Consider the following 17,285-nt stretch of genomic DNA (forward strand, 5'->3'; position numbering starts at 1 on the left):
GTGTCTGATTAAGACCGAGAAGCTTGGAAAAGTTTATAGTGGGTTTCAGGTTAAACAAAATTTATCTGATTTCTGCGATGGTGGCAATAAATTTGTGTGTGCATACAGGAAGATAAGATGTTGCATATCACTTAAAGGGACAGTCTAAAACTTCATGATTCAGATAGGGCATGTCATTTTAATCTTTTGCCATCAAATTTGCGGTGCTCTCTTGGTATTCTTAGTTAAAAGCTAAAACCTATGTAGGCTCATATGCTAATGCCTTGATGTAAGTGACGAACAAGGTGAGATATCAGGTCAATGGAACAGCGCTACCAAGGTTTCTGGAATGTCTTTATGATGATGGCAGACTACTGTTGGATGTGGTATTGTGATGTTCCTGATGCCGTTTACCACAGACCTGGACAGTCATCAAATTTTTGAGTAATATTTACTTAGGTAGCTTAAATCCAATATCATTGTATGTGTCAAACTAAGAACACTTTCTGTTGTACTAAAGTGGTTTATTTTTAAAAAATTGTGGGAGTGAGCACAAATCTGATTGTAAATTCAGGATCAGCATTAAAAACCGGTCAAGAAAATTGTTTGTAGTTATGATGATTAAACCTGTGTTATCAGTTGAATAGAGCTATGTCGTTCTCAAAAACCTCTCATAATTTCTTTACATGTATACGAAAAACATGAAATGATACATGTAATGCAGCTGTAAGCTAGAATATCAGAAAACTAGGATTTAACATCATGTAAACATCAATGTGAGTAGCGAATTTCTATACTATAACTAGAACTTGTAGTCTTAGGACACTATTCACTAGAGAAAATCTGCAGAAAGTCATGTCTAGCATGTAAAAGAGGGCATGAATGGGAGAAAAAAGGAAATGTATGCTTACCTGATAAATTGATTTCTTCTATGATACGAGTCCACGGATTCATCCTTTACTTGTGGGATATTATCCTCCTGCTAACAGGAAGTGGCAAAGAGCACCACAGCAGAGCTGTCTATATAGCTCCTCCCTTGACTCCACCCCCCAGTCATTCGACCGAAGGTATAGGAAGAAAAAGGAGAAACTAAAAGAAGCTTTTAAACCTAAAAATATAATCCGTCTTAAATTGACAGGGCGGGCCGTGGACTCGTCGTATCATAGAAGAAATCAATTTATCAGGTAAGCATAAATTTCCTTTTCTTCTATAAGATACGAGTCCACGGATTCATCCTTTACTTGTGGGATACAATACCAAAGCTACAGGACACGGATGAACGGGAGGGACAAGACAGATACCTAAACAGAAGGCACTACTGCTTGAAGAACTTTTCTCCCAAAAATAGCCTCCGAAGAAGCAACAGTATCAAATTTGTAAAATTTGGAAAAGGTATGAAGCGAAGACCAAGTCGCAGCCTTACAAATCTGTTCAACAGACGCATCGTTTTTAAAAGCCCATGTGGAAGCCACCGCTCTAGTGGAATGAGCTGTAATTTTTTCAGGAGGCTGCTGTCCAGCAGTCTCGTATGCCAAACGGATGATGCTTTTCAGCCAAAAAGAAAGAGAGGTAGCCGTAGCTTTTTTACCTCTACGTTTTCCAAAATAGACAACAAACAGAGGAGATGTTTGACGGAAATCCTTGGTCGCTTGCAAGTAAAACTTCAAGGCACGAACCACGTCCAAATTATGTAACAGACGCTCCTTCTTAGAAGAAGGGTTAGGACACAGAGAAGGAACAACAATTTCCTGATTAATATTCTTATTTGAAACAACCTTAGGAAGGAATCCAGGTTTAGTACGCAAAACCACCTTATCAGAATGGAATATAAGATAATGCGAGTCGCATTGTAACGCAGATAGCTCAGAAACTCTTCGAGCAGCAGAGATGGCTACTAAAAACAGAACTTTCCGAGATAGAAGTTTAATATCTATGGAATGCATGGGTTCAAACGGAACCCCTTGAAGAACATTTAAAACTAAAATTCAAACTCCATGGCGGAGCAACAGGTTTAAACAGGCTTAATTCTAACCAAAGCCTGACAAAACGACTGAACGTCTGGGACATCTGCCAGACGCTTGTGTAGTAAGATTGACAAGGCAGAAATCTGTCCCTTTAAGGAACTAGCTGATAACCCCTTCTCCAATCCTTCTTGGAGAAAGGACAAAATCCTAGGAATCCTGATCTTACTCCATGAGTAGCCTTTGGATTCGCACCAATAAAGATATTTACGCCATATCTTATGATAAATTTTCCTAGTGACAGGCTTTCGAGCCTGAATCAAGGTATCAATGACCGACTCAGAGAATCCCCGCTTAGATAAAATCAAGTGTTCAATCTACAGGCAGTCAGCCGCAGAGAAACTAGATTTGGATTTTGGAACGGACCCTGAATGAGAAGGTCCTGTCTCAGTGGCAGTTTCCACAGTGGCAGAGATGACATTTCCACCAGATCTGCATACCAAGTCCTGCGTGGCCAAGCAGGCGCTATCAAGATAACTAAAGCCCTCTCCTGTTTGATTCTGGCAATCAGACGAGATAGGAGAGGAAAACACATAAGCCAGGTTGAACGACCACGGTACTGTTAGAGCATCTATCAGTACTGCTTGAGGATCCCTTGATCTGGACCCGTAACAAGGAAGTTTGGCATTCTGACGAGATGCCATCAGATCCAATTCTGGTGTGCCCCATTGATGAATCAATTGTGCAAACACCTCCGGATGGAGTTCCCACTCCCCCGGATGAAAAGTCTGATGACTTAGAAAATCCGCTTCCCAGTTCTCCACTCCTGGGATATAGATTGCTGATAGATGGCAAGAATGAGTCTCTGCCCATCGAATTATTTTGGAAACCTCTATCAATCGCTAGAGAACTCTTTGTTCCCCCTTGATGATTGATATATGCTACAGTCGAATGACTGAGTGAATTTGGCCAAAGTCAGCTGAGGCCACGCCTGAAGTGCGTTGAATATCGCTCTCAGTTCTAGAATATTTATTGGAAGTAGGGCCTACTCCTGAGTCCACACACCCTGAGCCTTCAGGGAATTCCAGACTGCACCCCAGCCCAAGAGGCTGGCGTCCTTCGTCACTAAAGACCCATGCTGGCCTGTGGAAGCACATTCCCTGGGACAGATGATCCTGTGACAACCACCAAAGAAGAGAGTCTCTGGTCTCTAGATCCAGATTTATCCACGGAGATAAATCCGCATAATCCCCATTCCACTGTCTGAGCATGCACAGTTGCAGTGGTCTGAGATGCAAGCGAGCAAACGGATCTATATCCATTGCCGCTACCATTAGTCCAATTACCTCCATACACTGAGCCACTGACGGCCGAGGAATGGAATGAAGTGCTCGGCAAGTGGATAAGATCTTTGATTTTCTGACCTCCGTCAGAAAAATTTTCATGTCTACTGAGTCTATCAGAGTTCCTAGGAATGGAACTCTTGTCAAAGGAACAAGTGAACTCTTTTTTATGTTCACTTTCCACCCGTGAGATCTTAGAAAAGCCAACACGATGTCCGTGTGAGATTTGGCTAGATGGTAAGTTGATGCCTGAATCAAAATATCGTCCAGATAGTGCGCTACTGCTATGCCACACGGATTTAGAACCGCCAGAAGGGACCCTAGCACCTTTGTGAAGATTCTGGGAGCTGTGGCCAACCCGAAAGGAAGGGCCACAAACTGGTAATGTTTGTCCAGGAAGGCAAACCTGAGGAACTGGTGATGATCTTTGTGGATAGGAATGTGAAGATACGCATCCTTCAAATCCACGGTGGTCATATATTGACCCTCCTGGATCATTGGTAAAATTGTCCTTATGGGCTCCATCTTGAAGGATGGGACTTTGAGAAATTTGTTTAGAGTTTTGAGATCTAAAATCGGTCTGAAGGTTCCCTCTTTTTTGGGACCCACAAACAGTTTTGAGTAAAACCCCTGCCCCTGTTCTACTTTTGGAACTGGGCAGATTACACCCATGGTATATAGGTCTTCTACACAGCGTAAGAACGCCTCTCTTTTTGTCTGGTTTACAGACAAACGTGAAAGATGAAATCTCCCCCTTGGGAGAGAATCTTTGAATTCTAGACGATACCCCAGGGTCACGATTTCTAATGCCCAGGAATCCTGAACGTCCCTTGCCCAAGTCTGAGCGAAGAGAGAAAGTCTGCCCCCTACTAGATCCGGTCCCGGATCGGGGGCTGCCCCTTCATGCAGTCTTGGTAGCAGCAGCGAGCTTCTTGGCCTGTTTACCTTTATTCCAGGTCTGGTTAGGTCTCCAGACTGACTTGGATTGAGCAAAATTCCCCACCTGCTTTGTGGCAGAAGAGGAAGTAGAGGGTCCACTTTTAAAGTTTCGAAAAGGAACGAAAATTATTTTGTTTGGCCCTCATTTTATTCGTCTTGTCCCGAGGAAGGGCATGGCCTTTATCTCCAGTAATGTTGGAAATGATCTCCTTCAGTTCAGGCCCGAACAGGCTCTTACCTTTGAAAGGAATAGCTAACAGCTTTGATTTTGATGACGCATCAGCAGACCAGGACTTAAGCCATGACGCTCTATACGCTAAAATGGCAAAGCCTGCATTCTTTGCCGCTAATTTAGCCATCTGAAAAGCGCCATCTGTAATAAAAGAATTAGCTAGCTTGAGAGCCTTAATTCTATCTAAAATATCATCTAATGGGGTCTCAACCTTAAGAGACTCCTCTAGAGCCTCAAACAAAAAAGCTGCTGCAGTAGTTACAGGAACAATGCACGCTATAGGTTGTAGAAGAAAACCCTGATGAATAAACAATTTCTTTAGAAGACCCTCTAATTTTTTATCCATAGGATCTTTGAAAGCACAACTGTCCTAAATAGCTATAGTTGTACGCTTAGCCAGGGTAAAAAATAGCTCCCTCCACCTTAGGGACCGTCTGCCACGAATCCCGAATGGTGTCAGATATGGGAAACATTTTCTTAAAAGTAGGAGGGGGAGAGAACGGAATGCCTGGTCTATCCCATTCCTTAGTAACAATGTCCGAAATCCTCTCAGGGACTGGAAAAACATTAGTGTAAGTAGGGACCTCAAGATATCTATCCATTTTACACAATTTCTCTGGTGGTATTACAATAGGGTCACAATCATCCAGAGTCGCTAAAACCTCCCTGAGTAACAAGCGGAGGTGTTCAAGCTTAAACTTAAAGGCCGTCATATCTGAGTCTGTTTGAGGGAACATCTTTCCTGAATCAGAAAGCTCTCCCTCAGACAGCAATTCCCCCACCCCCAAATCAGAACACTGTGAGGGTACATCGGAGATGGCCAATAAAGCATCAGAGGGCTCAGCATTTACTCTAATACCGGACCTACTGCGCTTACCCTGTAAACCAGGCAGTTTAGATAATACCTCTGTAAGGGTAGTAGACATAACTTTAGCCATATCTTGCAGGGTGAAAGAATTAGACGCACTAGAAGTACTTGGCGTCGCTTGGGTGGGCGTTAAAGGTTGCGACATACTTTTATCAGCTAAAATACGTTCTTTGCAATGTAAGGCCCTTTCAGTACATGGACACATTTTAAGTGGGGGTTCCACAATGGCTTCTAAACACATGGAACATTGGCTTTCCTCAATGTCAGACATGTTAAAACAGGCTAGTAATGACCACAAACAGACTTGAAACTGCGCCTTTAAGAGAAAAAAAGCATACAATTTTTCCAAAACTGCTTTAAAACAATAAAATTATCACAATTTTATGATAAATGGCATCCCAACTTGTCAGCTAAGTTTGCCCCACAAGGAAAGGAATACTTAATCCTTAAGACCAAAAAACGTTGTGCTAAAAAAACGTTAAATTCTGCTGTGGCGCCTACCTGCCCTCAGGGGTCTGCAAAATCGGATTAACCCTTCGATTAGGCACAAACTGTCCCTGAAAGGCCCACCGGAGTTGAAGCTTGCTGCTTGTCTGGGAAAAACTGCGCAACTGAGGCGCGAAAATAGGCCCCGCCCATCTCACTCGATGTCTCACAGCCTAAAATAACCGCACCAGAGCGGTCTAAAACCTAGCCATGTGGGTTCATATACCCATTTAATGAAGCCGTGTGTACCCTCCATTCTTGAAATAAAGTAAAAATGTTTGCCACAAAAAACGTTATCTTTAACTCCCAACATAGAAACGTTTGCCCAAAAACATATCATCAGTGTCAACCATTTTTTATAGCCCAATATACAGGTCGAGTAATACCCCTCTCTATGCATTAGGATTACTGCTTGCCCTTTCCCTCATGGGGATACTGCCAGCCAATTCTGAAATAACACAGTCTCTCCAGAAAAAAATGACTGAACATACCTCAATGCTTGTAGCATGAAAATCGTTCTTCACACTGAAGTTTCTTAAGTACTCCTCAGCCATTCTGTGGGAACTACTCTGGATCTTAGTAACAACTGCTAAGATCAACAGTCTCCAGGCAGAAGTCTTCATCCATCTGCTGCCTGGGAAAAAATAGCACTCACCGGTACCATTTAAAATAAAAAAAAGTCTTGCTTGAAGAAAATAAAAACTAACATTTTATCACCTCTTTCACTTTACCCTTACTATTATTTAGAGTAGACAAAGAGAATGACTGGGGGGTGGAGTCAAGGGAGGAGCTATATAGACAGCTCTGCTGTGGTGCTCTTTGCCACTTCCTGTTAGCAGGAGGATAATATCCCACAAGAAAAGGATGAATCCGTGGACTCGTCTTATGTTATAGAAGAAAAAATATATTTCTACTGGTGCTACCGATACTGCTATAGGCTATAGTTTTACATCTGGTAAATGCTCTATAATAATGTTAGAATGTGCATCCACCTTTCCATCATTAATTCATGGATTTCTATCAGTCCTGATTTGATGTAATTGTATCTTTCTAATTGTAGTAAGCTCAACTTCAGTCTTCCAGTCTCCAAAAACTTGGCACCTCTGTGGAATGAGGGCTTTTACTCTGTTAAAGGACCAGTCAAAACATTAGATTTGCATAATCAACAAATGCAAGATAACAAGACAATGCAATATCACTTAGTCTGAACTTCAAATGAGTAGTAGATTTTTTTATAACAAATTTCAAAGTTATGTATATTTCCACTCCCCTTGTACCATGTGATAGCAATCAGCCAATCACAAATGCATATACGTATAGTCTGTGAATTCTTGCACATGCTCAGTAGGATCTGGTGACTCAAAAATTGTAAATATAAAACACTGTGCACATTTTTTTTAATGGAAGTAAATTGGAAAGTTGTTTAAAAATTACATGCTGTATCTGAATCATGAAAATTTAATTTAACCTGAGTGTCCCTTTAAGCTTAATGTATGATAATGACTATTTCATTTTGCCTTTAACTTTAAAGGGACAGTAAACACCAGAATTTTTGTTGTTAAAAAAAAAAGGCATATAATCCCTTTATTACCTATTCCCTAATTTTGCATAACCAACACGGTTATAGAAATATACTTTTTACCTCTGTAAAAACCTTGTATCTATGGCTCTGCAAACTGCCTCCTTATTTCAGTTCTTTTGACAGACTTGCATTTTCAGCCAATCAGTGCTTGCTCCTAGGAGCTTCACGTGCCTGAGCTCAATGTTATCTATATGAAAAACATGAACTAACGCCCTCTAGTGGTGAAAAACTGTCAAAAGGCTTTCAGATTAGAGGTGGCCTTCAAGGTCTAAGAAATTAGCATATATAGCTCCTAGATTTAGCTTTCAACTAAGAATACCAAGAGAACAAAGCAAAATTGGTAATAAAAAGTAAATCGGAAAGTTGTTTAAAATGACATGCCCTATTTAAATCATGAACTTTTTTTTTTTTACTTGACTGTCCCTTTAAAGAATGACTGAAAAATTAGAATATTGGTGACTTTTGCCATCAGGATGCCTAAAACCTTAGGCACTGCTTGAAAGGAATCGTATTAAAATTAAGTCAAGCAATGGCAACTGCACCCTCACCAGAATAACGTGTGTGTGTGTATATATATATATATATATATATATATATATATATATATATATATATATATATATATATATATACACATATATACACATATACATACACACACTTAATTCTGTCAGGGGTGAGATACAAACGAGAAATTCATTTGAAATGAATTTCCTGAACTTATGCCGATACAGAGGACTGCTTGTGTGCCATGAAGATTTCCTGCCATAAGTTGGTGTCTGTTTCTCCTTGTGGAAGTTTGTAAATAGAGATAGTGTGCCAAGGCATTATAGTCATTGTGCATATGTTCTCAATAGACGTGAGCTCACGTACGTGACCCAACTACTTTGTATGTGTATTAAAAAAAGTGCGATAGTTGGGTGTAGTCAAACCAAGGATAAAATACTTTCCTGTCTAGCTCTTTAAGGTCATTGTGCGATTTAAATTTGCTGTTTGATATCGCTATGTAAATTGTGCATTTGCAGGAATGGAGTCTTAAAGTTGTACCTATCTGTTTAGAAAAGAAGGGGATAAAAGGATTTGCTCTTAAGGGTGCCTTAGACAAAATGCAAGTTTAGATGTGTGTACTAGTATTAAGAAGCCTATCCCTTTGTTTAAAGAGTTCAACTAGAAGTGGATAATGTTGTAGCCCTATGGTAAAAAGAAAGTACAATAGCACTTAGTCAACTTCAAATGAGTAGTAGATTTTCTGACAAATTTCAGTTATGTCTATTTCCACTCACCTTGTATCATGTGATAGCCATCAGCCAATCACAAATACGTATAACGCTGAATTCTTGCACATGCTCAGTAGGAGCTGGTGACTCAAAAAGTATAAAAAGACTGTGCCCATTTTGATAATGGAAGTAAATTTGAAAGCAGTTAAAAATTGCATGCTCTGAATCATGAAAGTTTAATTTTGACTTGAGTGTCCCTTTAAACTTTGTCCATACTTGATTGAACGATCTGGATCTCTCAAAGGATCCAACTAGTCCATAGATGAAAGCACAATTTTCGTTTAACTTTGTACCTGAGAACAATTCAAAAAAATAAAATAGATATATTCTACTATAAAAATACAGTCAAAGTACATTTTTCACAACTTTTAAAGTGAACTAGGTGGTTAAGAAGTAAAGAAGAGAAAGAGGAAATAACATTACACCAGTTATTGTGAGAGATATTGGAAAACCAGACAAAAAAATAATTGCACCATCGAGTAAACCTAACATATAATTTATTACAAGATTACAAAGTGGAATGAAACTTTTTCCAGAGTTCTAGCATTAACTCGTGTTTCTAGCCTACCATGTTTAAGGTATGAAAACCTTTTCAGTTGTAGAAAATGATCTATTGGTTGCCTATATCCAATAAGGGTGGATGCCTCAGGGCACTTTCATTTTTCGAGGAATAAGAATGTTGCTCCATTTAGCAGGAGATATAGTAAAGATTGTTTTGCTTTGTCCGGTAGCTTCGGTCGTGAGTGAAATAGAAGTATATTTGGAGAAAAATGGTATTGATTTACCTATGATCTCTGAAATCAGTGTGATTAAATCATTACAAAAATATTTTAAAACGCTGACAATTCCAGAAAATCAGCATCTCCACCGAACCCCCGCCAAAGGAATGTCTAAAAATGTGCTTAATTTTGGTCAGAGTGAGGCAACGCCTACATCAAAATGTGTAGTTCATTTATTGTACCTGTGTGGATACTGAAAATGTTTTATGTGCCTGAAAGATATTTACCCACACTTTAGTATCAATTGGTAATTGTAGATCTTATTGCCATTTGTGAGTGTATATATTGACACTAAATGTGCCAGAGATGTAAGATAAGGGGTAAGTATATGTAACAAACTTTTTCTTTTACAAGTTTAAAGAGTAGGATAGTATGAATGTTGGGCATTGCCAAACCAGGATTAGAAATCAATATTTTAAATTTCTTTGAGGGTGGCGTGAGATTTAAAGGGACATTAAACACTAAATAAATGTTAGATAGAATGATGCAATCAAAGAAAAAAATAATAGTCTTAGAATAACATGTAAATGTATTTTTTAAAGTTTCATTACCTGTTTAAATATTGATAAAACAAGTGTAAAGTTTTAATGTCTATAAAACAATCAGGAGCTGCCATATTGTAACTTAGGTTACCTTCTCTGCTGTGGCCAATTAGGGACAGTTATAAATAGATCACTAGAGTGTGCAGCCAATGGCTGTTTGGAATATAACAGTGTTCTGCTCTTCCATTTCTAACAGGAACTGAAAAGCTCACAATTTCAGAATGGAATTACAGGAAAAGGGGACAAAATAAATAATGAACTTATATTGCAGAGGTTTTTTCTATATACGATTTATCATTTTATATTACCAGTGTTTAATGTCCCTTTAAGTTTCCCCATTTGTGAGCAGGGTGTGTATAATGCATTCCTTCATTTGTACTTTGGAAGGAGTTCATTTCTTATGATGAAAGTAGGGTACTTCAGTATTATGGTTAAAGGGATACTAAACACTTTTTTTCCTTTCATGATTCAGATAGAGCATGCAATTTTAAGCAACTTTATAATTTACCTTTTATAATCAGTGCTGACAAGGAACTGCCTGCAACTGGCAGGCAGGTGGAGCTAAAGAGCACAACCATTTTTTCCCAAAGCATCAGCACAAGCCAAGGCCCTCTGGTGACGCAGAGAAAGGGTTGCAGGCTGTGAATTAGGAGTAACAGGTTCAATCCCAGGCACGCAAGTTTGAAAGGTCTCTGGTTATTTCTGTTAACAGTAATTTGTAATTATGTTAAATTATCAATTTTTGGAGTTAAAATAATCCCAAAATATTTTCTTTTTTGTTGTTGGATCGTCATTGGGCATGACTTGCTAAATTGGTGCCATGTAGTAGTGGGTTTGTTAAATTTAGACGGGAATGTGTTCCATATCTTTCAATTTCTGTCAGAAGAGATGGGAAATAATTTGCAATAGTACTTTTTTAAATAAAAAAAATGTATGTTTATTAATATGTGTAAGGAGCATAAGCACAAATAGCCAAGAAATGCCATTCAAAACAGAAAGGTGAAGGGTGGTGAATTTGAAAAACTGCTACAAATCTATAGGGGTGTTATTGCCCGCAAATTCACTTGAAGACCGTGTGATAAATGAGGTATTGAGGGGTGTTCAGGTGGATTGAAAAAATTCCTGATTTGAAAAACAATGCAAGGAGCTTAGTATAGAGAGTGATGGATAACTACAGACCCCCTACATTTTCAGTTTGCAGAATCCTTACCTTATAACTCAGATGATTGTTTTGACTGTGTATTAACTGCAACTTTATTGTGTTTGAACAATGCACTGTATTGTTTGTTTGAAGCCTGTTACCTGCCATGACCACAGATTAAGCAATGTTTTAGAGAGTTTTGTCATGATAAAATATATGGTTAGTGCCCAACCTACTTTTTATCGGAGTACAGCAGTGCATACACCTCCCTGTGCATTCCTTCTGGCCTCTTAAATGTGAGGGTCTCTGATGATTTCTTTGATTTTCTCTAAAAAAAAAAAAAATAATAATAATAAAAAAAAAAAAATTATGCTTACCTGATAAATTATTTTCTTTTGGAATGATCATGGTCCACAGTCCTCCATAACATACGGGATATATTTCCCACCACTTAAAGGAGGTCAAGAACCCATATCAAAGCTTAAAACCCCTCCCACCTCCCTCTTAAAGATCATAGACAACATTTAGATAGGACCGCTGGCCAATCAGGAGTACTCAGCTTAAAAGAGAACAAAAACACTATATCTTGATGGACAAGGAGAATCAGTCCGTACAGCCAAACTATTTTTTCTGATGGATACTAAAATGTTCCTTATAGCATATATAGACCAACAGGTACACATTAGATACTTGTAAATCCATACCCAGGAAAAGCAGAGACTGTGTATATTTACAAAGTAAATACAAAATGTACATAGTTCATGAAAATATTCATGATTAATGCTCAGTGTCTGCATAATAAACGTTATGTGCATACATATAAATCACTCATACAATAGTATAAGAGTTACCAATAGATCTTTTCTCTAAAGGATCGCTACTGACAGTGAAAATATTCATGATCAATGTTTAGTGTCTGCATGAAAGAACCTTTGTGCATATAAATTACACATAACATAGGTATACAAGAGATTAATAGATCTCATCTCTAAAGGATCTCTGCATACAGAGAAATAAAGCACGCATGCATTTGGAATTAAACATGCAGAGTACAATGCATGAAATGTATACATCTAGAGAGGCATATACTATAGAATTGTGTACACTAATAGCATAGGAGATAGATATATATATATATATATATATATAATGTATTCTTGCATATCTACAGAGACAGATGTTCTGCCTATGTGAAAATGATTGTGTGCTGTTGAACACGCAATGAACATAAACAGCTTTTAGTGATTTGTATATCATAATAGTGTACAGAATCTGCATGAGGTACATTACTGCAAATAATATTCCAAAGAGCATAAAATGTACAACAGTATATAAAATGCAGACTGACATAAAAAAAAAATAACATTCTGTTTACATCCACTGGCAATGATGGGAGTACAATGCTTTATTGACTTATAAAGAAGTATTAAAAGCGCAGTTAGTTATAAGAAATGGTAATGGCACCATATGTCATTATGTTTAGTACAATATATAATAATACATTGGGTACACTGTAGATCACATAAGAATGTGCTGTGGTGTACAGGATGTTATCAAATCTGAACCTTTACGTTAGCAGCACAAACATTATTTTGCATTTACCCCAGGAGACTGCAAAATCTGAGGTATACAATTCTCACAGATTTGAGTGATCTGGCATACTGGAACATATTTGCAAGATAAACATATATATGTTGACAGAGGAACATCAGAAACTGACTCCTCTATAGCAATATTAGTGGGGACAGAGACATTTTGTTCCAGTTTTTAATTATAATAAAGTATGCAATGACAATATATAGAAGGATAAGATTCTTAACCTCCGCTTGGATGGGAAATATATCCCATATGTTATGGAGAACTGTGGACCTTCATCATTTTATGGAAGAAAAAAAAATGGATGAGAGTGTTGCTAGTTCCAGTATTATATACAACCATCACCGGTAAGTTCAGCAAAATGTGAACAGTTCTGAAACACAAAATACATTTGATGATTCTGCAATTAAAACATTAAAATAACTACATTTTTTTGTACAAGCTGAGAGCTTACAACCACATGCAGATGTGTTCACAGCAATGTGGAGAATTTAAATCTGTTACTCAGACACCTTTATTCTCATAGGAGGTTATGTTTCTCATTAAATAAGAAATGGAAGAGACATGAACTCTTGTGCCAATTGCACTTCTTCAACATGTAATAACGGTGATAAATAATCTCACCAGGATAACTGATCTATTCCAGACCTGGTAAATGGGAAAAGCACAATATTTACTGATATTTCTCTAACTTTACTAGGCAGAGGATATTAAATCAATTAATCTATAAAACAAGGTGCCTGTGAAGTACAGTTGTATACAGTATGGGTAACTGGGAGCAGGTTTTAATGGATCATGATGAATCTACTAAGTTATATATAATCAGACAAGAGGAATAATCTTGTGACATTACAATGCTGCTAGGTGACAGTACCATACTCTGCCAGGTGACACGGCCATAACGCAGAACAAGTATACAACTGACCCACTGTTATTATCTGAGGAGACAGGAACATTTTGCTCCATGGTTGGGAAGTATATATAGTTGCACAAATATACAGAATAGATAAATGTAGTGAACACCACAAAACGTCAGGCTCTCAGCATCTGTCACTTGTCAAGCACATGAGACACTCTTATAAATAAAATGTGACATTAACAGCTTGCAGGACACACATGCCTGACCAACTAACCAGGGTGCTATTTACATTAAAAGGGACAGTCAACTCAAAAAATGTTATTGTTTAAAAATATAGATAATCCCTTTATTACCCATTCCCAAAGCCAACATGTTATATTAATACACTTTTTACCTCCATGATTACCTTGTATCTAAGCCTCTTCTGACAGCCCGCTGACCACATCGCTATTTATTTATTATCCATTGACTTGCATTTTAGCCAATTAGTGCTGTGTACAACCCAGAGGCATGAGTAGAGTGTTATCTATATGGCTCACATGAACTAGCAGTCTTCTGTTGTGAAAAGCTAATCAATTTAGTGGCTTAGAAAAAGGCAGAAATGTATTGGTTTAAAAGGTTATAAACTATACTAATATAACAATGTTGGTTGTTCAAAGCTGGGGAATGGGTAGTAAAGGCGTTATCTATCTTTTTAAACAATCTTTTTAAACAATCTTTTTAAACAATAACAATTTTGGTGTTGACTGTCCTTTTAACTACTTGTGGTTTTATTAAACCCATCAGTGTCAGGAAATTTACATATTGTTGCTGTAACAACTAATCGGTAAGATTGATCATAAAAATAGTTGTCAAAGAAACTCATTATCAATTAGGTGGTCAGCGATTAGTTGGTTAATTGCACAGCACCAGCTGCTTCAATCCGATGAACTCCTGCACATGGTATTGTGCAAACATTTTAATTTATTTATTTTTTTTTCTATCCGATTAATCGGATAGAAAAAAGATTAAAAAAATAAATAAATTCAAATTTTTTTTGCACAATCTTAGTTGCAATAGATCATCAGATTAAAGCAGCTGGTGTTGTGCAACTGACCAACTAATTGCTGACCACCTAATTGATAATGAGATTTGTTGACAACTATTTTTATGATCAAACTTACCGATTAGTTGTTGCAGCCTTAATTCTGAGTAATATTCAGTCCACCATGTAAAATTATACAGTTTGCTTCAACTTATAAAATCCACTGCACAGTAATCGCACTGTCTGAAATGTGTCAAGGAACACTTGACAGAAATCTCACAGGTTTCCCCCCCCCCAGAGTTTAGCTAAAGCAGTTTCCATCGGTTGCTAAAGCACACGTTTATATGTAGTGTATCACCCAGTACCTCCTGATAACAGACTGAGCGTATCCAGCATATGTAAGTATTCCATATAAGTGTTTGTACTTAATGCCTCTAAACAGGAGAATACTAAAAGACTGAGTGTATCCGGCATATGTAAGTATTATATATAAAAGTGTTAGTATTCTGCTGTTTAGAGGCATTAGATACAAGTAGACTGAGTGTATCCGGAATTTGTAAGTATTACATATAAAAGTGTTGGTATCTAATGCCTCTAAACAGCAGAATACCAAAAGACTGAGTGTATCTGGCATGTGCAAGTATTATATATAAGTGTTTGTTTCTAATGCCTCTAAACAGCAGAATACTAACAGAATGAGCGTATCCGGCATGTGTAAGTAAGTATTACATATAAGTGTTTGTATCTAATGCCTCTGAAGGTGCCGAGTTCCATACAACACACGCTTACCTTATCTGCATTTATAATGTCTTTTTTGCTAATCATTCCTGTGGACTCTGGCTCCACCCCTCCGAGTTCCAGGATATCCCGAACATCCGCTCCAGTTGTCATTTTTCAATCTAGACGCTGTAATAAAATAAGTCAACACATGAACTTAAAACCGCAGCAAAATAATTAATATAGGAGAGGACAAGCACCTGCTGTTCTGTTTAGATAATTTCCTTTACAATTTACAGCCAGTTCATGATAGTACAATAAAAATGGGTATTAGTTATTCTAAAAAGTGAGCAGCTGTTAATGACTTGCCATTTTGTATCTGACAAAAACGGTATTCATTTTTCTTTAAAATACAGATTTTCTTGTGATTTTGTTATACTTGTGTGGAGTATCACTGTCTACCAAAGCAGAGAATGAACAATTAAATAATTGTATCTACCTGCACATGCATATTATATCACACATACATACAAATAAATTCAGTGAGCTGGAGCACTGAGGGTCTCCAGAACGCCTCTACTAGCACATGTGGGTGCTGAAACACTGTATAAAGCACCCTCAGTATTTGCCTTTACCAATTGGTTGGAAAACTGATATACACATGAAGCGCCCTCTTGTTTTTTGGACATTTATAGATCTACATTAAGACCCAGTTGAGAGTACTGAAGGAGAGCAGGTATAGTGTGTGTCGCTTGGAAACCTAGGACTATCTCCCGCCTATTATATCCATTTTGCGTTGGATTGGATAAATTGCACTGCATATCTGGTGAATATTTTGTGGACTTAGTGATATAAATAGCAAATAAACCTTGTAAAACAATTATATCCACTGAAAAGAAGCCACTAATTGTGAAAGAGTATTGGAGCCCCCTAAGGGTTTTTAATAACCTAGGGGTATCATAACATTTTTCTTTATTAAGAAACAAAAATACAGGAAATATGTACACAAAATATATTTAAAAACCCCCAACAATTTTCAGAACAAAATGGCTTCTTCAGGCAAAAGTCAGTATTTAGTGTGATCTCCCTTGGCACTAAGCACATCTTGAGCTCTTTTGGGGAGACTGTCCTGAAGTAATCTTCTGGTATATTATACCAGGCTTCTATCAGCATGTCCCAGAGTTGCTCTTTAGATTTAGGTTGGCTTTTATTTATTTCTCTCTCCAGGTGATCCCATACGGCCTCTATAATATTCATGCATGGAGGTCAGTCCATGACTGTCAGTGTTTTATCAGCTGTTTTTCTCTCTAAATATGATTTCACTGCATTAGGAGTGTGCTTGGGATCATTATCATGCTGGAAAATAAAACCATTCCCAATCGGGCACTTTCCAGAAGGAAGGGTATGATGAATTAAAACCTGTCTGTACTTTTCAGTATGATGAAATATCTACAGTTTATTCAAAGATACTACACTCAATCTCTTGTCAGCTAATCCCAGTGTAGGTGATATAACCTCAAAAAAATCACCCAGAATTTTCAAAATGTAAGAAAGGAGAGTTGGGATAGCGCTAAACAGCTAAGAGACTGAAGGGCAATTTGTAGAAGTGATTACATACGAGATATCTTGCTTTTAAATTAGAGTCATATAATATTGACTTGCAGTGGTTTTTATTTTCGAAGGGGATGCAAAAAAAAACGTTTGCTATTTTTTGAAGATAATATTGATGGCTTTAATATATTGTATATGAGTGAACCTTTGTCTCTGAATATATGTATAAACAGATTCTGAATTGATGTGAGTAAAAGCTACTGTGATAGTGCAAAATAGTCCGTTAATTAATCTGACTTATAGCAAGTGAGTGGATATATATCTATATATATCTATATCTATCTATATATCTATATATAGATCTCTACCAATTCTTTAATATTGTGAGCAGATGCTTATCTTAACACTG

At 37.5% G+C, this 17,285-nt stretch overlaps 1 protein-coding gene across 1 annotated transcript in view; it reads right to left on the reverse strand.

The window, feature by feature from the left end:
• The window catches only part of DMAP1 (DNA methyltransferase 1 associated protein 1), a 258,949-nt gene that overhangs the window by 219,507 nt on the left and 22,157 nt on the right, over positions 1-17,285 (reverse strand). Inside the window, exons 2-3 of the mRNA XM_053693398.1 lie at positions 15,398-15,514; positions 11,366-11,457 (exon numbers count right to left, since the gene is read on the reverse strand). Of these exons, the coding sequence (XP_053549373.1) occupies positions 11,366-11,457; positions 15,398-15,499 (194 nt within the window). The 5' untranslated portion in view covers positions 15,500-15,514. The remainder of the gene's footprint in view (positions 1-11,365; positions 11,458-15,397; positions 15,515-17,285) is intronic.

This window comes from Bombina bombina, chromosome 10 (assembly GCF_027579735.1).
Source record: "Bombina bombina isolate aBomBom1 chromosome 10, aBomBom1.pri, whole genome shotgun sequence".
NCBI classification, from domain to species: Eukaryota; Metazoa; Chordata; class Amphibia; order Anura; family Bombinatoridae; genus Bombina; species Bombina bombina.